The sequence below is a fragment of the Ricinus communis genome, chromosome 4 (genome assembly GCF_019578655.1).
Source record: "Ricinus communis isolate WT05 ecotype wild-type chromosome 4, ASM1957865v1, whole genome shotgun sequence".
In the NCBI taxonomy this organism is placed as follows: Eukaryota; Viridiplantae; Streptophyta; class Magnoliopsida; order Malpighiales; family Euphorbiaceae; genus Ricinus; species Ricinus communis.
The window spans coordinates 31,030,571-31,055,599 of NC_063259.1; the positions used below are offsets into that span (position 1 = coordinate 31,030,571).

Below are 25,029 nucleotides of genomic sequence, written 5' to 3' on the forward strand. Positions count from 1 at the left end.
TTAGTAACGTTAAATATATTTAAAAATTATATTTTGTTAGATTTTAGTTTATCTATAACTAATTCCACACAAATTTAATTATATAGAATATTAAATTAATTTTTACTCCATTTAAACATATAAATTTTAAATTTATAAATAAATTTTATTAATTTTTTAAATTTCAACCAAATATTAAATTATAAATTAGAGTTGAAATTGAACGCAGGAAATTGGAATTTGTTTTGGACTGTGGCCAATAACACAGGAAGAAAGAGCTCATGATCATAAATAGGGGCAACCGCTTCTATAATGACTATCCCGAGTATACTTCAATGCAGCTAAGGAAAGGTACTTTTCATCCTAAAAAATGAACAGGGGCATGCACTCGTCCAATATAACCATTACTGATACAATAGCCATAGCCAGAGAAAAGCACAAGCTAATTCTGCTGCTGTGTTTGCATGGAAAGTTCCAAGAAATTATTTAACTCATACAAATTAATAAAAGAAAAACTATATACTAATTAGCTTATGAGACATAGAAATGAAAGTATCAAAGGTCCCCACTCCCACTGCATCTGGCCTCTTTACATCTTCTGCGAAAACCCACAAAAAAGAATGCGTCATGGGAGTGGTAAGCCATGAATATGGAAAAGATTTCTCTAAAATTTAATTTTCTTATTGAAAAGCAGAGGAAAAGGAGGAAGAAACAATTAATGTGCATGCAATAAAATATTAGCTGTAAAAGAAAGCAAGAGGAGAGATAGAGATTCTGTCTTCTGTCTTCCAATTTGTTGAAAATTATTCAAATTCTCTTTCAATGTGGTGAGCCCTATTCCTCCACATTGCATTATTTCGGTTTTATTTTTGCAATTTTCAGATTTCATAAAGAAAAAAGGAAGTTGTCAACCTAACATTTTTGTCGTCTTCTCGAAACTCAAAGCATAAAAGTTATGGAGAATAAGTGTTGAAGAAGAAATGAAATGGAAACGTGAAAGTAGAATTGTCGAATTTTCTAGTTTAACTTCCTATTACTTAATCATATATAATTTCATCCATGCAAGAATCTCTTATAAAATTTTTAACCTTCTTCCCTTTTCAATATAAATATTATTTGGAATAAACATTTTAAAAAAAGTACTGTATAATTTTTACTGTTATATACTTTTATGTTTGTGACTTTTTTCAGAAAAAATTAAATATATAATTATAGATCATAATAAGAAATAAAAATCTTACTTATAAAAATATTAATTTATAAAATTTTAGTTATATTCACTCTAATCAGCTATCATTATTATGTTCCGTAAATTTAATAATATGAGTTTAAAGCTAAAAAAACTCTTTATTCTATTATTTAACTGTTAAGGTATAAATCATATTATTAAACAAGATAAATATGATAATTATGGGTGGTCGAAACAAAAATAGTTATTTTTTTAATTAATAATAAAATACTCATCTCTATCTCACTTTTTAACTGCATTTTTTTTTTTCTAAAAAATTATAAAATAATAAAATTATGATATATATTTTTTTATAATTTACTCAAATTGAAATATAAAGATATTATATGACTAAATTTATGTATATAAAAATTTTAGTCATAATATGAGCTGTGAATTTTGATTATTAATGGTATGACAAATATTCTTTTTTCTACCACGCCAAGTTAATATGAAATTGAAGCTTATTGGTTGTGAGTTGCGACAACAATGTGAGATGAGAGGTGGTGCCAATTTTGTCCGTTTGTGGTAACGTTAAGACCAAGTATTCTTTTTAGAAAATATATTATGATGTGTTTATATACAAAATAATTTAATAATATTTTCTAATTAAAATGATTTTTTTCTTTTTCTTAAACACCTCCCACTCTATCTCGATATATTTATATTTCTAAATTTTAATATATTTAAAATTTTGAATTTAGTGTAATATTTAATTTGATTTAGTTTAATAAATATTTTATAATATACAATATTTTTAATATAATATAAATATATTTATAAAATATATAGATATATTAAAAGAATAAAAATTTTATAAAAAATAAATTTAAATATCTATTAAAATAAGACTATTATTTGTACTTAGTAGCAAACATTTTGGTATGAAATCTTAAAATTATGACGTCAGATCATCAAAAGCTTATAGAAGGTCATCGTTGTCCTGTGCAGAAAACTCCATTTCCATGCCGCATACACAAATGTGAAAGCAAAATTAGAAACAGTGAGATCGCATCATTTTCGCAAGTGTTAGTATAATTATAAGTTAGGTCAAATAAGTTTCCAGTTTAGAAGAAAGTTCATGGGAAGGAATATGGAGTTTTGGCTGTAAAGTATGAAAAGGGGAAAAGGAATTTCAACCCAGATGCCCAATCAGACAACACTGAATACCCTTTTCTTCTTACTTTTATTTTCTCAACTACTGAATTGTGAACAATCTACACTTTGGGACAGCAGATCAGCCGGTTCATCAAAGGAAAAGAATAAAAGTGGAGAAAACCTTAAAATTGCCCCATTAGGAAATAACAATAATAAAATTTTATAAATATTAAAAAGCTAACTTAATTGATAATAGCGTTTATTTGTAGAAATAAAAAGTCTTAAATTTAATCATCTCAGTGAAAATTAGAGTTTTATTTAAATTAAATTATTAATTTAAACGTACAATTTTTTATTATTTTTAATATTATGAGTGTATAGGGCGATAGTTGGTGGATAAAAGCACAGTTAAAATAGTTTAAGATATAAATTCAAATACGAATTTCCTCCTCATAATTTCAATATAAAACACTCATCATTACATTCTTATTAATTGAATTTTTATGCATGAAATATTTCGAGTGATTTAGCCATTCTGGAAAAAAGAGAAAAAGAAACAAAAAGCAGATAAAGTTCATACCCAAACGTCTATGTCATGGAGAGCAAGATCGGACCAATACTGGGATCACACGCGGTGCATTGCTATTTGTACACTTGGCCGGCGAAAATTGTTAGTGGGTTTTTTTTTTTTTTTTTTTTTTTTAATACAGACAAGGAATTGAAGTTGTCTTCCTTAGATTGCACATTGCATTGCATGACCACTTCGTTGGGTCGGTAATGTTCATAATTTCAAAGAAAAAGAAAAGAAATGTGAATATTAGTGGGGGATTTCTTAATTAAAGGCTCATAATTTAAGTGGGTTTAACTATTTTCTTCATAGTTTTTGGTATGCTTTTTGTTCATGTTATTTGCAATTCCAGCGATTTCCTGAATAATGACAATGTGTCGGCCCATCCCTTTTATTTATTTTATTTTTTTCTGTTTTAGGAAACAAAAAAGAATTTGCTGACTTAAAATTACTAATTGCTTGAAGAAAAAGACTGTTAAATAGAGAAGGTGAAACGAATCAAGTCATTTTCTTATGTGGATTAAGGCATTTCTCAGAGTCAAGTTATAAGCATTTTGATTTCATTGAGGATGTTGAATTTTATTAACACATAATAAGAAAATCTTAACTATCATAATTACTCGTAATATTCTATTTTATTATTTTAAAAATATAAAATTGAAAAGATATTTATTGTAAATCTGTAAAAAAAAGTTTGAAAAATAATAGATATGGCTTTTATAATAGTAAATTTTAAAAAATTATCGCGGCGACTGCATCGAATAATTGAAGTAGAATGGGAAAAAGAGAGGAATAAGAATATGAAACTCATAGCAAGTTGTTATCATCTACTCAAAGAAATTTAATTTAGATGTTGATAAAATTGAAAAAGAGGGTTAGGGTTAGGGTTAGAGAAAGACAAGAAAGCAAAATGAAAGAGATTGGATGAAAGAAAAACAGCTGTAGGGGATTGTCATATTATATAAAAGGAAAATGGGAAATATATATAATATATAATATATAATATATAATTGCAATTCTCCTCTCCTTAGGCAGGGCCCATATACTTAGAAGCCACTTTTTGGATTCTTTTAGATGTTAACATGAGAGTAGCTTCTAATTAACTGGTTGACAGTGACAAAAGTTAAATTCTACTCCTCCCTATTTTACTATTTTACCTTTTCGTTTTATTTAAAATTGTTTTAATAAATTAATCACTCAAATTTAACAAATTAAAAATAAAAAGAAATGTCTGAATTTCTCATGGCGTTCATTAACTGGAGATGAATCCATGTTTTTGTTCTGAATGATATCTGAAATGAATCTCCTTTTAATTTCTGTTGATGGAACTTCCCTTTTTGGAGTATGATTTCAGAGCATTAGGCACTGCTAAAACTAGCGTAGCAAGTTCCCTAGAAAAAAAAACAAAAAGAAGAAAAAAGAAAGTATTTTATTGTATATACAGAGGCCTGAGCCATTAAATCACCTTGAATCGATTGCCAAATTCCACCAATAAAACTTTCTCTACTTCACATCATCATATCAAATGCATTTCCACAAATGCAATTTGGGAATATGGACAAGACTTTTGATTCGAACTTGTGCTTCAAATCATGTCTGCATTTTTATTATTTACTGTATAATTACCATAAATCAGTATTCAAAACAAAAGAAAAAATTTACATAAATTTGTTAATATGTTTCTCAAAATTGCCGCACAACTGATGAGCTTAGCTTGTTTTAATGGTGGGAGCTAATGATTGTTTCTCAAAAATATTTTTAAGCTTCCTAAACACAAAGAGAAGTTCCATAATTTATCAGGCCAGAAATGGATTTAATGTTCAATAGGATGTGAATGGCTTAGTGGAGGAACAAAGGTTTGTGATTTGACCCATCACATTTGGACAAAACATTTTATATATTTTCCCATTTTATCTCCATTGTCTGCTTCCTGCATTGTCAAAAGGTAGAATTAAAACTGATTTGTCTTCTTGCAATTAGGAACCCATTGTGGAATATTTATTACTACAATTTTCTCAAGTTTGTACCACTTTCTTTCTTCAATTTTTAGTAGGAATTGATTACTAGAGGCGGCCAAGCCCCTCCCTCTTAACCCTTTTGGCACTATTGATATCAGCTATAGTGCCTTTTGTTTCACTAATAATAACAAGATTTCACTTTTCCGATTTCGGGAGTTTGATCCTCGTATCAGAAAAACAAAAAAGAAAATATAAAAATGTGATCCTGAAACCAATCCCTAGTCTTTTGAGTCGAAATACTTAACAACCGCGAGACTGGTCTTAAAAGAAAATCAGGGTTCATGTAGAGGTGAATTGCATGAGGATCCACTTTTTGTTGAAAAGGGGAAATAAAAGTTGAAGGCCAGGTGAGGACCCGGAGAATTTCCACATTACCAAGTGGCACTCAACTTGGACACAATAATTTTGACAATATGCATAAACACCCAAAAAAGAAAACATAGAATAAATAATAAAATTGAATTGTATCATTGCTACTAAAAGGCCTCTTGTTTTTTGGCATTGGCATAAGCCAAGACTTCGCCTGGCGACAGAGTTGTGCTGGACAATGCGCATAAATGAAGCCCAGGAAACCAAAAAAAGCAACTTTGATTTCTGTGAAATGACAAGTGTCCTTTCGTGCCACGTTTCGAGCTCAGTTTTAACTTTCAATTACTCTTTGAATGTGATACCTCAAATTCATTATCATACAAACTTGATGTTTGAGTCGTGCTTAATAGTCTTAGTAACCATTATCATACTCTACGAAGTAATACAGTACGTGTCAGAATATAAATAATATGAGAAAGAAAGAAGATAATTCTAATACAAGATACAAAGATTGTTGACTGTTGATCTGCTAAATTGAACTTACTAAGGCATAATACACATCTGATAAAATTTGAAGTGTTAGCAACTGATTATATTCAGGACAAAAACTTTAATGAAATGAGAATGCATTAATGAAACAGTAGGAACATAGGAGTGGTAATCCATGTTGAGTACCTTTCATGAAAATTATAGACAATGGAAAATTGACATTGGGTGTGTGAAAAAGAAAGCAAGTTCTAGAATCCAGGAGGTGTAGCAGTAGTAGTGTCCATTATTATTAATTTAATAATGCTCACAACAAGGGACAGCTTTACTATCTTCCAAGAACAGTTTTTTATACTATAGACGTGCTAATCGTACTACAAAAGTAATCAAATTATTTGTGAAATTACATTGGGACATCCAGTAGAATACGAACTGTCGTTTTCAGATTCTTAATAATTTTTGCAACACCTGATTGTTGAATGTAGCAATTCATGGTAACAAATAATTAAGACACCAGTGGCCTATTATCACTCATATACAACTTGAGTATCAGTTGATCAGAGGGCTACCCATTTGCACTTCTTTGGCAGTTTCTCCAAAGAAGAGACTTGAAAATGATGCCATCTTAAATAATATAGTATTAATTGGATAGACTTAATCAACTTGGATATTAGTTTTCCTATTTCTCATTGTGAGAGGCAAGACCTGCCTCTACATGATTTGATTTTGGTCCATTCATTTCTTCTTTAGATATTCTCCAATCAATAAATAAAAGTAGGTATCAATATCAATTGGGAGGAAAATATAATATTAAATATTCAAATACATATTTTCTTAATTTGAATTTTTTTAATGATATATCAACTTCAGTAAAAATATATTCATCGCATTTTTTATAATATATTTACACGACTTAGAGATCAGAGGCCGGTTTTATCATTAAAGCAAGTTCTATAAATAATTTGTAGCCTTACCATTCTAAGATAACAGTATTACAACTCTTTAAATACTTATTTTAAATTTAAATATTTACTGATTTAAACATCTAAGTGGAAAAAGAAATTATCAGACCCTAGCTGTAGTAGAAACAGACAACTACGATCAATTTTCATATAGTTATCTAATGCCTAAATCTTAACACCTATAATCCTGCCCCAAACAACTGATTTATGAATTAGTAATTCAGAATCTGTAAGACAGTTTAGGGTTTAGGGTTAACATCAACAGCATTTGCTTTCCAAAATCAAGAGATCATATTAAACTTGAAGATGAACTGTGAAACTGAAATGTTGCTTCATTCTGATATAGAAGGTTAGTATTCCAATAGGAGGAAGATCACATAAATTACAGATACAATTATTACAAACCTGAGAGGAAACATTTCCTGCACACACACACAAACACAAGATTATCATTAATTAAATGCAAAGAACATCTGTTTTGTAACTTAATCTGGAAATAGGGTTTTTGAACCACAAACAGATATTGATATTACCATGATATTTTCTGTGGACAATAACAAAGATTATCTCAAAAGTTAAGTCTTCGAATTCCTGGCCTCCCTGTATATATTAAATGGAAGAAGTATGGTAGAACAGATCAGGTATCTGTAGTTTTCATATGCATCATTCATAAAAATAAAAACCTGAAACTTGCCCATTACAGCTGGTATTGCAAAGAATTCATATAAGAGGAATCAGCTTAACTCCAACACAACTCACAAGTATATTTGATGATTAATGACATAACAGCATCATCTCTTTTCAATATCTAAAGTTCATTATCGTCTATGAAATCCTAATTATCAACTCACTTGTGTTTAGATTAATCAAACCCCAGACTAAAAAAAGTAATCAGAAACAGCAGAAAACGACAAAATCTCGGCATAAACGTGCAGTCGCTTTTTTCATATGTCTCTCAAGGGATTAAGTAAGAAAGTTACGGAATGTGGAATAAGCACCTAAAGGAGGAGGACAAGAAAAGGTGGGCGTCCATTGCCTTTTAATGGAAAAAAGGCGTTTGAGAATGACATTTATGGCATAGTATAAGAACGTGTCATTCAGTGGTTGCCTTTAAGTACAGTAAAGAGAAAATGTGGCAAGTTTGGATTGTTCTTGTAACCCAGTTAATGTCACTTCACCCCGGTTGTATTATTAGACTGGTGGTGGGAGAACCCACCAAGGGGACATCACCCTCAATGGCAAGCCAAAAGGGACTTATTTAGCTCATGTCAAGACAACTCTTTTCCTAAGACAATTAAGAGGGAGCTTGATAGTATAAGCTTGGACGTCTAATGTCGATGCCATGCCGCCCAGTTGGAGGTGATAATGAGCTGGATGTGGGGTTCGAATTCGGGTCGGACGGAACACCTGTAATTTGTAATGTATGTGCTCAAATTGAGAGACTACGCATGTCCTGGATACTAGTTGAGTTTTGTTTCTAATGGGGTCATCAAATTTTGACCTTAAAACTTTGATTAATACATTCTATAAACAATCAAAATGATCAATTTTGTCTAGCAGCATCACCTGCTTTAAGCCAAATGCGCCCCAGTTGCTGGACGTTCAATCTTAGAGAAAAACGATCGGAACTAGCTCACGGTTTAAAATGTGAACGTCAAACTAATCAAACGATAATCAGTCATTTTGGCAATGACTACAGCTTTATATGTAGTTTCATGGTTTAGCGTTGAAGAGCAATGGGCTGGGATGGGATCTTTGAGGAAATGAGAAACTTTGCTCTAAAGTTAAGAGTATTCATAACTTCTGTGTGCGGCAACGTTTCTCGTTGTGACTTCAAATTTGACTTGACTGCATGCATGCGCTTGATCTCCGACTTTATGCTCACAGGTAAAACTTTTAGCATGATGATAATAAGCTTCTGCAATATCTACTCCAGAAAGATCTTACCCCTGGCCCACCAGCCAAACTAGTTTAACCATCTGAAACGGTCCTTACTATTTCTGAAATTGACAGATGGATAAAATCGAGTCCGGAGGAAAAAATAGTTCCGGGAAACAAAGCAGCACAAACCACAAAAGCCTGTGTTTTAACTAAATTCCATACTATAGAGCATAGCATATTGGTTCCAAAATTTTTAACTTGAAACTATTAACAGAGTTTATAGCACTCCGAGCCCAAAGTTCACATCCCTGGCCCAAGAAAAAAGAAATCCACAAAATTAGGAGATGCCCCTACCCAGTTTATAAACCCACAACTGCCATACTAAAAAGTCCTCGTCTATGATATCTTGGCCCTTGAGAAATCCATCTCAGGATGCTGCAACAACATTACAGACTATCCAGTTAGCAATTGGAATAAGAAAAGAAAAGGCTAATCACATGCCGCATGAGCTCACCTCAGCCATGAACTTCTTCAAAATCTCCTGCTTCTGCATTTCATCACTGGTTGGGAGACCCATAGACTTCTGTCTTTGATCAAACTGAAGAAGAAATATAAATTTGAAGAGTGGTTATTACTGAAATAAAAAGTTAGCAAAATAAACACAAAAATCGCTATGTCAATTAAAACAATTCATATAACAAAAAATCTCCATTATTCAAAGGTGGCAATTGCTGGAACAAAGAGACAAGAAAGTCATCAAATTTTACCATCATCTTTTCAACAGTCTGCCTTGTTTCAGGATCCAGGTCAGCTAGTTTGCTGTTTTCAGGTTCAACTTTCTGAGTATCAATTTCAGGATCTCCTTTCACCAAGCACTTCCACCATTCCAGTTGGTCGTGCTTCGTCAAAAGAACTGAGATCGTATTCTGGTCCTCTGAAGACAGTATAAAACGTAAGTCTACTTAATAAGCAACTAAACTTATGCAATGACTCTTGGCAAGGCAACAAAGGGGGAAGAAGGCATCCAGACATCATAAGATCATTCAGCTGATCAGTTTTAACAGCCTTATTCATAATATAGTTCTCAGTCTTGGCTGAGGCTTCCAAGGATTGCTCAAAGCCATTCAATTATTTCTTTATATGTAGGTAGACAAATATATTTAACATGCTCAGTGCATTTGTCAATTGTCACTTAACAACTAACATACCAATGCTCCAGTAGCAGTCATCAACCTTGATAGGCTTGTATAGTTCTCCCTGTGAGTATTTGAAAAAGCATAATCAGGTAAAACTGAAAACAATATAAAAAAATATAGGTCTCAACACAAAGACAAGTTTACATGCTAACTCACTTCAATTATTGGAGGCTGACCCTTCAGTCCAACTTTTAGATGGTTTTTCTTTATGTCGCATACAACAAACCTTGATTTAGTTCCAGGAGGGACTGGAACTTGTATGTTGACCTCTTGCAGGGTCTGTGTCCAAGAATATTTCTCCAGATCAAGGCCATTACCTTTGTTTGGAACTGTAAGAATATTTGAGATAGATAAAATAGAAAAAGAAATTAGAACATATAGTGATGCATCTTTCCTCTAAAGTAAAGGGATTGATCAATCTACAATCGACCAATATCAACCATCCCGCTTCTAAATCTTAAATCAATTAAAGTCAACAGGATGCACACGATCACTTAAAAAGGTGATTCAACATGTAAACCCTGGGAACAGTGCAAAAGTTGCATAAAACTAACACAGTAGGATGTATTTATGCATTTTAAGATCAAGCATGAAGCTATGTGACAAGGAAACAAAAAATGTATTTGCCTAATCTATCAATAGCCTATTATTTCAAAAGATATCTCTCACTTTCATTAACTAAAATAAAATCGAAGGAGGCGGAGCCCTCATTTCATATAGTTTGAAGCTTCATCCCCAGGGCCAGCAGGCAATTACAAATAATGTTAGAAAAACAAAATCAGGAAAACACAACTTCAAAGCAATCAGACAACAGTTCATTTTATTTACTTGTCGCATTTGCCGAGTAATAAGAAAAAATTAGCGCAAACCCTAGTCCTGAGGATCAAAAACAAGAAACACGTAGCATAAAACTTATTAACCAACCTAAAATGTAGCATAATATTTTCAACATCCTATCTTTTAGCATGCCGCATCCTAAAATGTACAATACAAAACATAACCAAACAACAAAGCAAACATTTCACCTTTATAGAAACTCTAATAAGAAAAGGATAAAAGAAATCAATCAAGACAAACCCTAATTCCATAAACAAAATTAAAATTAAAACTACACCATTCAAAACCATTCCAATTTCAGTATTAATAAAAGCAAGGAAACAATTGATACCTCTAGGACCGGTTTCCTCCTTCTCGATATTGATACCTCTAGGACCGGTTTCCTCCTTCTCGATCTCCGTAGGCTCCTGTTTGACTTCCCGCTCCTGTTTGACTTCCTTTTTCTCTTGTTTGACCTCAGCTTTCACTTCCTCTTTTACCTTCTTCAAAGCAGCAGCCTTATCTCTCTCTGCTTCAGCTGTCTTCCTCTTACTCTTCTCCTTTGCTGCCTTCACCACCGCCACGATCTCTTTCTCAGCCGAGTCTCTAGCCATAAAATCGCTTTCTGTCAACAAGAACTCGAACACTTTCTCCACAATCCCTATTGGATTTTTCGGATCGAACGTCGCGTTAAACGGCAATGTTTTAGACGACGAGGAGGAAGGTGACGCGGCTGGCTTCATCTCGCGTTCCTCTTCTTGATAATCTGAGATAATCGCCATACTGATTTGGATTTGACCGACTTGACTCGGGAAATGAAAAACAACAGATGGAAACCGAGGCCAAGAAGGCGTTAACAAAGGAAGCGACTTGGATTGCGGCTTATATAGGCAAAGCAGACAATGCGAACAAGACTGCTATAGTATAGAGTATTCCAGAATCTTTGTTAAAAAACACCCCTGTTATTATTTCTTTATAAATGAAGAATTCCAAACTGTAGATTTTAAGGGCCCATCACAGCCATCAGGCCGGAAGTGCTGGTTTGAGTAGAATTTCCCGTATTTTATAAGAGCCCATAATCTTGTGCTGAACAATAGGTCCAGCCCCAACTCCGAAGGCAGTTTAAATTCTTAATGATTTGAGAAGGCCATCGTAAGATCAACAGTTGGTTAGCGACGGGTACCGCTTAACAAAGTTATTCGTCGCCACATATTCGTATTGTTAATTTTATGCGACAGTTCTTTACATAGTTGATAAATTAAATGTATATTTACTTTGTCGCTTATTGTACATGGAGAAAAATCTTGCTGATTTTTTAGGTTAATTGCAGAACGACGATGATCTTCATTGTCACCAAAGAGATACTTGACGTCTAACTTCTGTACTAATTTTGCAACTTATTTAGGTAATAAATGTCGTAGTTTATCATCTTTTTTTCCATATCCAGACAAGTAGGGCAATGGCTATTTCATCTTCACTTATGTTTGCAACACTACTTTTTTGTCACAATATTTTTGCAACAGCTTCAAGTCTTGATTTTTCAACAGAGCATCTGAAAGATTTTCTCTCTGCCAACAAATAAACCAATTTGCAAAAGAACGTCGCTGGTTCAACTCATAATTGTCGTGCCTGATTAAATATTCCCATGGCAGTATTTTCGCTGCTTATATCATTCTTGACGTCTTGATTTACAATTTTTCTTGTAACAAATTCTGACTGCTTTTGAACATTATGTCCTGAATTTACTGAGACTTGTTTACGCTTATTTTATTATTACTCGAAGGCATGAAAGTAGCTCCGTATCTGGTATAGTAAAAGATATTACTTTCTATTGATATATATCATAAGAATAGATCATACATGTATATAGGAATTTCAGCATCATGCCTTATTCTTATTTGTAGAAACATCATCCAGCTTCATAGTCTTCCAGTTTAAGCTGTTGGAACAATATAACCTGAAACAATACCACCAGCATTAGCTTGCGTATCTTTGCCAGAATTAAATAACACATAACAGTAGCGGATAGAAATTGCAGGATTATATATATTTATTAATCTATCAAGAGGATATCCTTGTACATTTAGCACCAAAGAATGAAGAAAACTCGATACACTTACTTCCACATTTGGTTCCTGCCGAAATCTTTTTGCCACAGGATCGAGCCACATACACCATCTTGTCCATGTCGATCATATCTTCAATCTCCTTTGTAATAAGATCACAAACACAGGCCACATCAACATTCTTCACCACGGCACAACAACTAGGTGATGGTGAAAACTTTGGTCCTGTTTTTATTACAAATCTCTGGCATTTAGATACAAGATCGGTAAGATCAGTGTTACAGCTTTGAGCAGCAGCAATTTGGCCGGAAATTGACATTCCAACTGCAATCCATATAGCCAAAATAAAGCAAAGGAACCTGCAACTATAAACTGCCATGTTTATTTATTTTCTCTGAAAAATGGATGCTAGTTTATGGTAAGAGCATATGGCCTCTGAGGTTCATATAGTGATTGAAAGTGGCAAAGTGAGGGACTGGAGTTGGCAGCCAGTAATCTTCGAATTATTGGAAATGTCGATAGATATTAAGAGAATTGGTTAGTGTGATGTTGATTGGTTGGTATTAGGGGTCGATCAACATAGGTGTACGCGGAGATTGTTGGGACTTTTTACTTGTTTTTAGCAATGTTGATGGAGATAATATTTCATGTCAGCCTCGCATGAAATCTGCACTGATCATTGCCATCTGCGGAATTCTCTCTGGGTTGTTCTTGTTGGAGGGACATGGGTTGGGCTACTTCCTTTTGCAGCCTACAGCCCAAAAGGGTCTTAAGAAGTTAGGCATCCTCCTGAGTGTTTTTGGTAAACCTAAAAAAGCACCATACTGTTTCGCACACCAGAGCTGTGGCGCAACCATATGCTCTCATCATATGGACATTTATTGTTAAGCTTAAATCATTAAGCTGAGAATTGGAATCCATGTACAAATATGGGCCACCTCCATCGGAGGGGCATACAGCCAATTATCAAAAGACAAAAATAAGCTACTGCTTTTACAAATCCAGCGGGCAGCTTCGTTATCACTCCTACGGACCCAAATAACATACATAAATAAGTTTCTCTAAGGCATGGAGTTCAAGTGTTGGAAAGCAACTCCTAACATAGTGACACAGGAGTATTCACACAAAAGCATTCATGTCATCAAAATAGTTCTTATCTTATCCTCTAGGTGCTCATATGGCCATATGCTTCTCCACATATGACACCATAAGATTAAAGCGGTAGTATGACCCAGTGGCTGGATATGTATGCAACTTTCATGAATCAATGGCTTCGACTCTTTTATATAAGAGTGTGTATCCTAAGCCAACGCCATTACTGAGTCCGATATATTTACAGAGATTCCAATCAATAAATTTCTTTTGAAATGGAGTTTCAATTCCTTCCCATCTTCAGCATACTTTGTGTAAGCATTAAGTTATAAAGTTATTATTAAAACAGTATCCTCAACTCGACAAATGACACTTTCAGTTTCATTAATTTTTTGGCAAGTTGTAGTAACAAGAAGTGATGCTTCTCTACTTGCCGAGGAGTATTGGCAATCGGTGTTACCAAACACTCCTATGCCAAAAGCTTTGCAAGAAATTTTGGGACCAGCTGGTTAGTTCAACACACGAACTCTGCTGCGTTGTTTCATTTTTGCCATCATTAGTTCATTTTGTGTATTACAATCTATTAAAAACTAGCCTTTTTATTTTGTTGAGCATAAACTGCTTACAATAATAGATTTTTCTTTTTTAATTTTAAGAACTCTCGGTGATCATCATCATTTGCAATTGAAAGCAAATACAGAAAATAAAAGCATTTCTCCAGATATTGGGGACTGGGTTCCTGTACTAAGATTTTACAGACCTCAGCCAAACACTGATTACCTTGTAGCAAAGTTTAAGCCACTGAATCGTAGGGCACTTTTATTTCAGCCACTAAATGGGCTGCCTAATTACAACTCCTCTGCAGAAACGACTAGGAAATCAATGAGTTTATATTCTCCTAGCGTTGTAATAAAGCATCGCACTGGGTTGCTAGGAAAAGGTTAACATCAGTTTGTCAGTGTAATTTTGGTAGCCTTTCCCCCACTCACCGACACACAAAAATCATTGAGTGTTCGTCGTTAGCTGCTCGTCTAGTCATATGCTTTATCCGCATATTATATCATAACAATAATGCAGCAGTTTGAGTCAAGTCTCAGCATATGTAATTTGTCACTATATGTGCAGCTACTGGCGTACTTGAAACTAAATGGGTCAATTTCATACAACCACATGGGTTTTAAACCCGTAACTTTTATTTACACTAGATACGTAAAATTACTAAAAACAATAAATAATTAACACCCAGCAAAAATTGAAATTTTCTAATCATTACCCAAAATGCTTCCCTCAAGTTTTTCTTATATAAACAACAAAGTTCTCGCACAAAGTTAAAACTCCCAAAACAATATCTCACAAAAGAAATGAACTTTCTCACCTCAATTGCATAAAATACATAAATTCTAGTTATGTTCATATCATTAAAAACTCAAAAACTCATTTCTTCAATAACTCACCGACTTAAGGTTGGTCACAACGCTAAAAGAAAAAATATTAAAATCTATTGTTTTTGTTTTCCGGAACATAATTTATCATATTTCACCTAAAAGTGGGCTTTTAATAAATTATTATCAAAAGAAGAAGATAAAAATTCAAAACCAGAAATTTTGACCCTTATGTTTTAGTTTCCAAAGTTTTAACTAAACATACTGAATTAAAATAGAAAAATAAATTAATATAGTTTACTGCTAAACCAGTCATTTATATTTCAGTTGATTGAAAAAAATTAAATAATCTAAAGAAATAAAAAGTATTAAAAAATTGATTAATTAGTCATTAGGAGGATCTAAAAATATAACATTAAATAGACACATCCAATTACTTAACTGAACCGATGAACTTTTAAGATTGGAAGTCAAAATATAACAAAAAAACTAGTATCATTAATTAATTTTGATTGTATTGTGTAATAATATTGGTTTAATTATTTTAAGCCAATTACTATTTATCTCTTGATTTTTATTTTAATATATGAGTTGTCCTTACGTCATTTTTATTATATTAAATTCTCTTTATTCTTTTTCAAAACTAGCTACTAATCCCTGCATATTCAAAAGTAATGCGGTGAAAAGACTAAATTACAACTTAATCTTTAAGTTTTTATCAAATATAAAATTCAACTAAAATTAATTCTTTATCATATTAGAAAAAAAATTATCAATTTTAATTTAAGTAATAATTAGTTTTGCAGTAAATTAGTTTTAGTGTATAATAAAATTAATTAATTATGATTTTTTAGTATGATTTAATTTTAAAAATTTAAATATTTTAAAAATATCTATATTTAAAATAATATTATCAAACTAGCATATAATTAAAATTAAATTATTAAAATATAATACATAGTTATGGTTTGAAATATTTATTATATTATTATTTTAATAAATTTTAGAATCAAACTATGCTAAAAATAAAAAAATTTATTTAGATTAATAAAAAAATTAATTTTAAATGATTTTAATATTTATAAAAAAGTTTAAGAATTAAATTATAATTTTATTTTTAATTTAATTATTTTGACTATATTAACTTTGGATGGAAGTGATTAACAAAGAATTTATAAAAAATAAAAGAGATTTAGTATAATACAATGGCATTGGAGTAATTTACATAATAGAGTGAAAATTAGAGATGAAAAGTAATTACCCCGGTTATTTTTCTTCATTACCCGTATTTGGCAATGACGCAACACATTCACGTCATGATAACGTGTTTTGTGTCTTTTTCAGTCAATCGTCATCTAAATAATTGGATTCTTATCGTTTAGCCCGTGATCTAGCCATTTGCTTTTCCATAAATCACATCATTACGTGTCACATTCCTGAACCAATAGGATGCGTGAATTTTGTCATTGGTAAAAAGTATAAAAATGCCTTTGGTTTTTATATTCCTCGTCCTGTCAGCGTTCTAAAATCACGCTTATATTAAATGAATGGGGAATCACTTTTTCTTTTTTATTTAATTTACATCATAACTCTTATAAAATTTTCTTTCGGGTTAGTCTTTTTTTATGAAGTGTACATTTCTATAGTTATGTAGTAAAAATATATTTGAGATGGTGGAATATAATCTAACTCAATAACTTGTACTCACACTCTACTTACAAATTAGCGTGATAAAAAAGACGAAAATGTTGCTACCATTTCATATGAGAAAAGAAATGGCTACTTTCTTTGTAAATTATGATTTATAGATACTAATTGTGAAAAAATAAAAGTGAATTTCTCTCTCTCATGTGATATAGGCATAATTTTAAAATATTTAGAATTGTTATTATTCGCATTCTCAAAATAATGAGACATTTACACTTAATGGTATTTTGGACACTGTTAGTATTATGGGTTAATTAGACATTTTTTAAAAGTTAATGGTTTTAATTGAACCAAAAATTAGGATGAGAACTAAATTAGACATTTTATAAAAGTTAATGTGTTTAATTGAGCCAAAAAAATTATTAGAACTTAATTGAACTTTTCTAATAAGTTCAAGGACATTTTTGTACCTTTTGTCCTTTTCATATAATGATACATTTTTTACTATATAAAATTTGGGCAGTATCAAATTGATCCGGATCAAAAAGATAAAAATATAATTTTTTAAAATTTTTTATGGATTTATATAAAATAGTACACATGCAAGATCTTTACTGCTCTTAATGAATTTTGAACTTAAGATTAGAATTTTATTATATAATTTGAAATTTGAAAAGAAAGTCATAGTCTCTTTCTTAGTTGATGCTATTATGAGATTTATAATATTCGTTCATTTAATAAAGTGAATCTTTGTCTTCCTTGCCTCTTTCTCTATTATTCTCTTTCAATCTTTTTATCTTTCTCGACATCTCTTTCTTCCTTTCTCTTTCTCTCTTTCTCAATTTCTTTCAGCCTCTTTTTATTTTAGAAATAATGGCATCAAACTCAATAAAAAGGAGCAAATAAATGAAATTTTATGTTATTTTTAAAGGTGTAACAGATCATTAACTACATCAACATCTTCATGGTTCATAAAGTCATTTGAATCTTCAGCGAAATTATTTTTTATTTTATATTTTCATAATCGAAAACACGCGCATCTTCTCTTACATTGCCATTACTTTCATCTTCTTCTCATTTTTTATTGTTTATTGCATCTAGATTACCATGACTTCTATCACCACATTCTATTAAACGGTCGTCTTCACTAAACCCAAATAGTTCCTCCAAAGATTGATTTATATGTCGGTTATACACATAAATCATCCATTAAAAAAGCAAATGCAAGAAAAAGAGATACTGGAAGAGAAATTAACATACTTTTACAGATTTTGGTTTTATGTGGCAATACCTAAAAACCTTATATTAGTTTTTTAGCAACCCATAAAATGAATTGAATTATTATCTAGCTTTTAAAACTAATTTGCTTTAGTTTTTAATGATGTTTTTATTAATTAAACTTAGATTAATATGAAAAAGAAAGAGAGAAATTTTGATGCTTATAGTTAGATATTAGAGTGGAAAACAAGAGAGAGATTTTAACAGAATTTTCGACGGCAACCTATGCATCTTGTATGGCGGTAATATATTTTCTTGTAATAGAACCAAAAAAAATTAAAGGTGTTTTGGTGATTTAACTTCTCATTTTACTAAATGAATCCGTTTAGGAGCATCCATAAAATTTATGACTATTAACAAGTTATAATTTAATAAAAACTTAAATATTAATTTTTTAATTTTATACATAATTTTATTGGTAAAATAACATTTGTAAAAATTTATATTTCCAATTCTATAATTAAATGTAATATCAGATTTCTATAATTAATGTTGATATTTCTTTTCAATATTTATATAATTAATTACATTAAATATATTAAAATAAAGAAACATAGAGCATATCATTTTCACTTTAAACGCCTTTAAGAGCATTTCTAAAATTAATTCTTCATTATAAAGAATCATGGAATAAAATAAAATTTAAATATATTTTTATTTTTTAAATAAAAAATAAAGAATGTATTTGGCTCATGTATATTAGAGAGCTAAATTTCACTATTTATCCTTACTGTAATTAATGCACTACAAGCTCTAGTACATTTTACTAATTGATATCTATTATTTGTAGCCTTATTTATTTAAAAATATTTTTCCTTTCAATTAAAAAGGAAAAAAATAAAATATTAGTATTTATTGGATGAAATAAAATAAATATAAAAGTATAAAAAGACTATTAAACTCAATAAAGGGTTATACTCTTTATATTTAAATATGAGTAAAGATTCTAGTTATTAAACAAAATGTGCTCTTCAAAATAAAGAGCATAATTGGGAATGCTCTAAAATAGTATAATATATTTATTCTTTTAAAAATATATATGAATATTATTATATATTAAGAATATTTACTTATGATGAAATTTAAAAAATTTATAATTTATTATATTATATAATTTATTTTTATTTATAACCGGTTTAAATTGAGACTGAAAATCTCTATAATTATGTAAAAGTTATCAATATATAGAGTCCATTGTAAAAAAAAATTTATCATATACTTGTAGTTATTTAAAAAAAGTTATAAATTTCATTTTTATTAATAGACTATTTAATTAAATACTTATAGTTATTTAAAACTTTCTATTTTTAATTCATAACGAGGGATAAATAAAATATTTTACATAAAACTAAGCAAATTTGATAATTTTACGGTCACCATCCAATAATCGGCCTCATCACTATGGCCGAAGGTCACTGAAAAAAAGTGACTACCCATAATTAAAATTATTAATTATTAGTATTTGCAAATCTGGGAAAAAAAATGATATTTCTTCTTTTGAAAAATAATAAGTTAGTTTCCAATCTGATGAGAAAAATATTATTGAGATCTAATTTTTCTAGTTACACCAATTATTGTTTTCCACGTAAAAAAAGGCGGACTTAATCGCTTCAACTCTCTTACCACTTACTACATCAAATATATTTACCTAAGAGGCTAATAAGAGATTCCAATCAAGATATTTCTGCTGAACCTCATAGCTGTAAAAGAGTTCCATTTCCTTCCCATCTTCATCTTACTTTTTATAAGCATTAAGTGATAGGGTTATACAGTTCTTAGTAAAACTAATGACGCTTTCAGTTTCATCAATGTTGTGGCAGGTTGTGGTAGCAAGAAGTGATGCTTCTCTACTTGCTGAGGAGTATTGGCAATCGGTGTTACCAAACACTCCTATATCAAAAGCTTTGCAAGAACTTCTGGTACCAGGTATTGTTAGTTCATATGAACTCTACTGCGTTGTTTCATCCTTTAATTACTATCATTTTTGCCTTCTTTCTTTTTTTTTTCTGTGTAACAATCTTTTGGAAACTAAAATTATTTCTTTTGTTTAGCATGAAGACTTCCGATATTAGATTTCTATTCTAAGAACTGTTACTGATAATCATCATTTGCAATTGAAAGCAGATGTAGAAAACAAAAACACTTCTCCAGATATTCCGAACTGGATCCTATACCAAAAATTTACAGTCCTCCTAAATTTGTATATGGTAAAGCATCTAATAAATCTGATGAAATTGCCAACACAACAACTATATTCTTCTTGTACAAGGATCTCCATCCTGGTAAAAAGGATGAACCTTCTTTTCACCAAATTTCCAGACAAAGTCAGTTTTTTGCCTCGCCAAGTTGCCAACTCCATACCCTTTTCAAGCAATAAATTACCAGGAATTATAGACCGCTTTTCTATAAACACCAAGTCCGCAAAAGCCAACTTGATGAGACAAACACTGGAAGAGTGCGAGTCCCCAAAGGTTAATGGAGAAGATAAATTCTGCGCGACATCTTTGGAATCGTTAGTAGATTTTGGAGTTTCTAGACTTGGAAGAAACGTTATAATACTTTCTAATGAGATAGATCAAGACAATAAAAAGCAAGAGTACAGCATTTTGACGGGAATCAAGATGGTGGGAGATAAGCAGAATGTCTGCCATAAGGAAGTATATGCATATGCTGGTTTTATTGTCATGCGTTATCTGCTACTAAAGCTTATACGGTTCCTTTAGTGTGGGTTCTGATGCCACAAAAGCAAAAGCGTTAGTTGTCTGCCACTTAGATACATCATATTGATATCCAAAACACATGGCTTTTGTCTTGCTTAATGTTAAGCCAGGAGGACCTCCCATTTGTCACTTCCTCAACACTGATACCATTGTATGGTTACCCAATTAAGCTATGGATGCCAGGATGGGTATAAAGTCAGTTGCTAATATCATCTCTGGTTCTTGAACTAGAAATTTCGTGCTAATTCCCAAGTAAATGCAAGAGATTGTTCTCATTATTTCAATTAAAAATAAAACAAACATTCAAACAACTCACAAGTCATAACAATACATATTCAAATGCCCAGTGTCGTGTTAATTTGTATATCAGTTTGGAACGGTGTAACCTGCAAAAAAGGAAAAGAATTATCTATATCGTCCATAAATCAAGGAAAACTCGCATTAAAAAATAGTAGTAAATTAGATGCGTACTTCCACATTTAGTTCCAGGAGTGACTTTCTTGCCGCATGATTTTGCAACATCGAAGACCTTCTTCATGCTGATTAAATCTTCAATTTGTTTGGTGACATGAGAGCACACACATGGCACGTTCACGTTCTTCACCACTTTACAGCATTCTGGTGATGGTTTAGCCGACGATCCTTGTTTTACAACATATTTCTGACATTTCGATGCAAGTCCAATAAGATCATTGTCGCAGTTAATCGCGGAAACAAGCTCGCCGGAAATCAACATTCCGGCAATTAGTAAAACTGCCAAAGCCGAGCAATAAGTAAACCTAATTGCCATCTTTCTTCTCTCTCTGTAACTAAACTTACTTTTTGTTAATGTTTGTTGGAACTCTGAATTAGTGCTGATGTTTATATATATAATTATGAGTTAGGAATAATATTAGGCGGTGTTATTTACTTCTTCTAGTTTCACGTTACTCTGTATGTAGCCAGAGAGCGACAACGTCCGTGTCAGCTTCACGTGAACATCGTCCTCCATGCCATTGTTACATTGTCGTGAGCTGTGTCTCATATTGATTAAGGAATATGTTCCTCTTAGCTTGCACATCTCAAAGAATTGGATTTTTCTGAAGCTGTTGCTTCACAGACGCAGAAATAAATAAATTTAAAATCGCTGGACTTATTAATAATGTTTTGCAAACTAAGCCCAGCAGTAGTTGGTCCAACATTTTTATTCAAAGGTCCAAATTCAGTTTCTCACTTTACTCCAAACTTGTGCCGTTCAGTCAGACAGTGCCTACTCCTCATTTAAGCTAATCATTTGAAGGGTCATAGATTGATGAATTCTGATCCATATTATCATGATTTAAAATTAATTATGCGGTGCAATTCAGTTTCTCCCTGTACTCAAAACTTGATAAATATTTGGAGAATATATATGTTTTTTTTTTTTTTTTCCAATAGCGAATTTCACTTGACAAACTTTGATCCCTCTTTAAAACAGAATTCGATCATCAAATCCGTCAATAGCTCATCCTTAGAGCCTCTTCCTTAAATACAAGCAATAACATTTGCCATTAATACTTCACACAAATTCATTAGTAGAAGAGAGGAATTAGACTTATATTTTTTGATTTTTCACTTGTGACCAGCGATGATAAGTGAGGGGAAGGTTTTCTTTTTTATTTTGACATGAGTGGACTTGTATCATAGAGAAAATCATTGGAAGGGGTTAGAAAACCAACAGAACTCTGCTTATTGAATTAATAACTTAATCTTCTGCTCCAATATTTAATAAGAGAATGAAACACTGTCTACAAGACAGAATAATAAACCTGTTGAATGTATACCGCCATACTCTTTTTTATTATTATTATTATTACTATAAAAATTACTTCTTTGTTGCTTCCAATTCCATAACGATCTCTGTTGAATCTTTCTCTCTTATGCCAAAGGTGGCACAGTGTAACCTGAAAATAAGTGAATCCTCAAAATCTGAGACAAACGGAGCCTTTAAAATGAACAAAATTTAAGGGAAGCTAATGAAGCGTGAGTTAACTTACTTCCACATTTGAGTCCAGGTTTGACCTCCACGCCACAGGTCCTAGCAACATATACCACCTTCTCCATGCTAACGATTTTTTCGATTTCTGATGTAACAAGCTTGCATGCGCAGGGAATGTCGGCCTTTTTCACAACTTGACAGCATCCTTGAGATGGAGGGACTTTGGGCCCTGGTTTCTCAACAAATTTGTAACATTTTGATATAAGCTGAGGAAGAGGAACCTTGCCCTCGCATTGGGCTGAAACCTTCTTATCACTCAAAACTTGGGTTCCAACCATGACCAGCATTGCCATGATAACAAAATGAACGTTGGTCTTTCTCATTGCTCTCTCACAATTAATATCTTTGTTGTTTGACTAGTGATCTGGATGTTCTGAGGTTATGGTAATGGCTTGCATTAAATAGAGAGTGAGGCAGGTAATTCTAAGGCGTAATTAAGATTATGTACTTTCCTTAATGCAAAACGACAAATGATAATTAATTTAGAATCTAAAGTAACAGGATACTTTTGGTTAAAAATCCTGACAGATTTTGTTTGCCAAGTATGTGAAGGATTTGTAACTGAACTTTTACTATATGAGCATGGCCTGCATTTATGGATAATGGATTATGGGGGTATCAACCGGGGTGACTGTTTTTTGCCGCTCGCATTCATTGGTTCTGTGAAAAACAAATTATGTACTCTTATTTATTTGCAACGCTGATAATCAATTACAAATATATAATTGGCACCTAATTGAATAATTAATTTTTATAAAAGAAAAAAGAAAAAGAAAGCCTTAGATATAAAAGTTTATATATTATATATTATGAGAAAGGATTATATAAAAAATATAAATCTTAGTGGCAGTGGATGGTGGCTGTTGGTTTTCAAAATTACCAGCCAACAGTTTAATAAATAATATATCCTTTTTTTTCCCCCTGTATTAGCAAGAACTATTAATTATCCTTTTCAAAATTTCTTATGGCAGTCGGTTGGTTTCTTTATGAAATTTTTAATTGTTTTTACTCTTTATTTTAAAATTTATTTATAGATTATTATTAATAATGATTCATATTTTATCCTCAAGATAAAAAAAAAAACAATTATTAGAGATGTATAAAACATTATACTCCAGACTGCAAAACGAGAGTACGAGAAAGCTTCTGAGACGATCATGAAAAACACTTTTATTATTCTTATTATAAGGATTACTTCTATTTTCACAGCAAACACATTACAATCCTTCCCATCTATAATATATTAACTTGCGACACTTATGGAGAAGGTGGAACAGTGTAACCTGAAACAAATACAAGGACGAGTGTTAGAAGGAGTTTATTCTGAAACTGTCATTGACAAATCTGATTGAAGGGTATGCAACTAAGATACTTACTTCCACATTTGGTTCCGGGTTTGAGAGTAAGACCACATGTCCTTGCAACATAGACCACCTTCTCCGTGCTTATTATATTTTCAACTTCTTTTGTAATATGCTTGCAGATGCATAGCATATCAACGCTTTTCACCGCCTTACAGCATGCTTCAGATGGATGAATTTTAGGCCCTGGTTTCTGGACAAATTTAGAACATTGAGCTTGAAGGTTAGGAATCTTGCTTTCGCATTGACCTACTACTCTATTATTGCTACAGATTTCAATGCCAACCACAACCAGCATTGCGATAATAAGGAAATGAGTCTTATTAGTATTTGCCATTTCTTCCGTCACAACTTGCAACTCAGTTTCTGTGTTTCTTTCAGTGGATTGCTTGTTTTGAGCTAATGGCCATGGTCTTGCATTTATAGACAGTGGAAATGGGTAATTTAGGAAATATCATTAGTTTTATTTGGATCACCTTTTTAGGCAAATCTGAGTTCAAGGTGAGTGATTTATTGCAAAGTGACAAATAGGTTTAAAGTTAAGATATGGAGGAGAAGATTTTCTTTTAGTAAAAATATCCTTGGAGATTTTGTGATCATGACTTTTATATGCCTAATTCCTATATGAAAATGGTTTTGTCATTTAATAATGGATTCTATTGATATCAGCAACAGTAGAATGGATGCAGAAAAAGTGTTGCATATTGATATGGTACTCAGAGTTTATCTCATTATATATTTTAGTCTCTAATAACTTTATTTTTTAGGATTTGTCTTTAATACTTTTATATTATTATTATTATTATTACTCATGTCTTTAATACTTCTAATCATTCTAATATATTTTTTAAATTATATAATTTTAAAGGACTTAAGTGTTCTAAATCTAAAAGGTTAGGAAAGAGAATGCCATTATATTTAATAT

The 25,029-nt window shown here is 31.5% G+C and overlaps 6 protein-coding genes across 8 annotated transcripts; 1 reads left to right on the forward strand and 5 right to left on the reverse strand.

Moving 5' to 3' along the window:
* Positions 1 to 8,715: 8,715 nt before the first annotated feature.
* LOC8274345 (protein BOBBER 1) lies at positions 8,716 to 11,477 on the reverse strand. Of its 2 annotated transcripts, none has more exons than XM_015715880.3 (6): positions 10,930 to 11,477; positions 9,882 to 10,054; positions 9,738 to 9,786; positions 9,297 to 9,463; positions 9,044 to 9,127; positions 8,716 to 8,964 (listed from the first exon to the last, which is right to left on the reverse strand). In XM_015715880.3, exons 1-6 carry the CDS (start codon positions 11,321 to 11,323, stop codon positions 8,926 to 8,928), a joined length of 906 nt encoding a protein of 301 aa, XP_015571366.1. In that variant the 5' UTR covers positions 11,324 to 11,477; the 3' UTR covers positions 8,716 to 8,925. The 2 variants fall into 2 exon arrangements, with proteins under 2 accessions (XP_015571366.1, XP_002513546.2); XM_002513500.4 differs by having other exon boundaries at positions 10,894 to 11,473.
* An 866-nt stretch (positions 11,478 to 12,343) lies between these two features.
* Positions 12,344 to 13,327, reverse strand: LOC8274344 (non-specific lipid-transfer protein 3). Its single transcript, XM_015715711.3, has 2 exons — positions 12,662 to 13,327; positions 12,344 to 12,498 (listed from the first exon to the last, which is right to left on the reverse strand). The coding sequence occupies exons 1-2, from the start codon at positions 12,984 to 12,986 to the stop codon at positions 12,476 to 12,478; spliced, it is 348 nt and encodes a 115-aa protein (XP_015571197.1). The 5' UTR covers positions 12,987 to 13,327; the 3' UTR covers positions 12,344 to 12,475.
* A 6,354-nt stretch (positions 13,328 to 19,681) lies between these two features.
* Positions 19,682 to 20,935, forward strand: LOC8274343 (BURP domain protein RD22). Of its 2 annotated transcripts, none has more exons than XM_048372516.1 (2): positions 19,682 to 19,932; positions 20,128 to 20,935. In XM_048372516.1, exons 1-2 carry the CDS (start codon positions 19,794 to 19,796, stop codon positions 20,727 to 20,729), a joined length of 741 nt encoding a protein of 246 aa, XP_048228473.1. In that variant the 5' UTR covers positions 19,682 to 19,793; the 3' UTR covers positions 20,730 to 20,935. The 2 variants fall into 2 exon arrangements, with proteins under 2 accessions (XP_048228473.1, XP_025012113.1); XM_025156345.2 differs by having other exon boundaries at positions 19,684 to 19,932; positions 20,131 to 20,935.
* Positions 20,936 to 20,979: 44 nt separating this feature from the next.
* Positions 20,980 to 21,605, reverse strand: LOC8274342 (protein LIM3). Its single transcript, XM_002513497.4, has 2 exons — positions 21,198 to 21,605; positions 20,980 to 21,112 (listed from the first exon to the last, which is right to left on the reverse strand). Exons 1-2 carry the CDS (start codon positions 21,514 to 21,516, stop codon positions 21,093 to 21,095), a joined length of 339 nt encoding a protein of 112 aa, XP_002513543.1. The 5' UTR covers positions 21,517 to 21,605; the 3' UTR covers positions 20,980 to 21,092.
* An 805-nt stretch (positions 21,606 to 22,410) lies between these two features.
* LOC8274341 lies at positions 22,411 to 23,122 on the reverse strand. Its single transcript, XM_015715709.2, has 2 exons — positions 22,742 to 23,122; positions 22,411 to 22,648 (listed from the first exon to the last, which is right to left on the reverse strand). The coding sequence occupies exons 1-2, from the start codon at positions 23,064 to 23,066 to the stop codon at positions 22,623 to 22,625; spliced, it is 351 nt and encodes a 116-aa protein (XP_015571195.1). The 5' UTR covers positions 23,067 to 23,122; the 3' UTR covers positions 22,411 to 22,622.
* A 768-nt stretch (positions 23,123 to 23,890) lies between these two features.
* On the reverse strand, positions 23,891 to 24,518 carry LOC8274340. Its single transcript, XM_002513495.4, has 2 exons — positions 24,120 to 24,518; positions 23,891 to 24,026 (listed from the first exon to the last, which is right to left on the reverse strand). Exons 1-2 carry the CDS (start codon positions 24,439 to 24,441, stop codon positions 24,001 to 24,003), a joined length of 348 nt encoding a protein of 115 aa, XP_002513541.1. The 5' UTR covers positions 24,442 to 24,518; the 3' UTR covers positions 23,891 to 24,000.
* Positions 24,519 to 25,029: the final 511 nt, after the last annotated feature.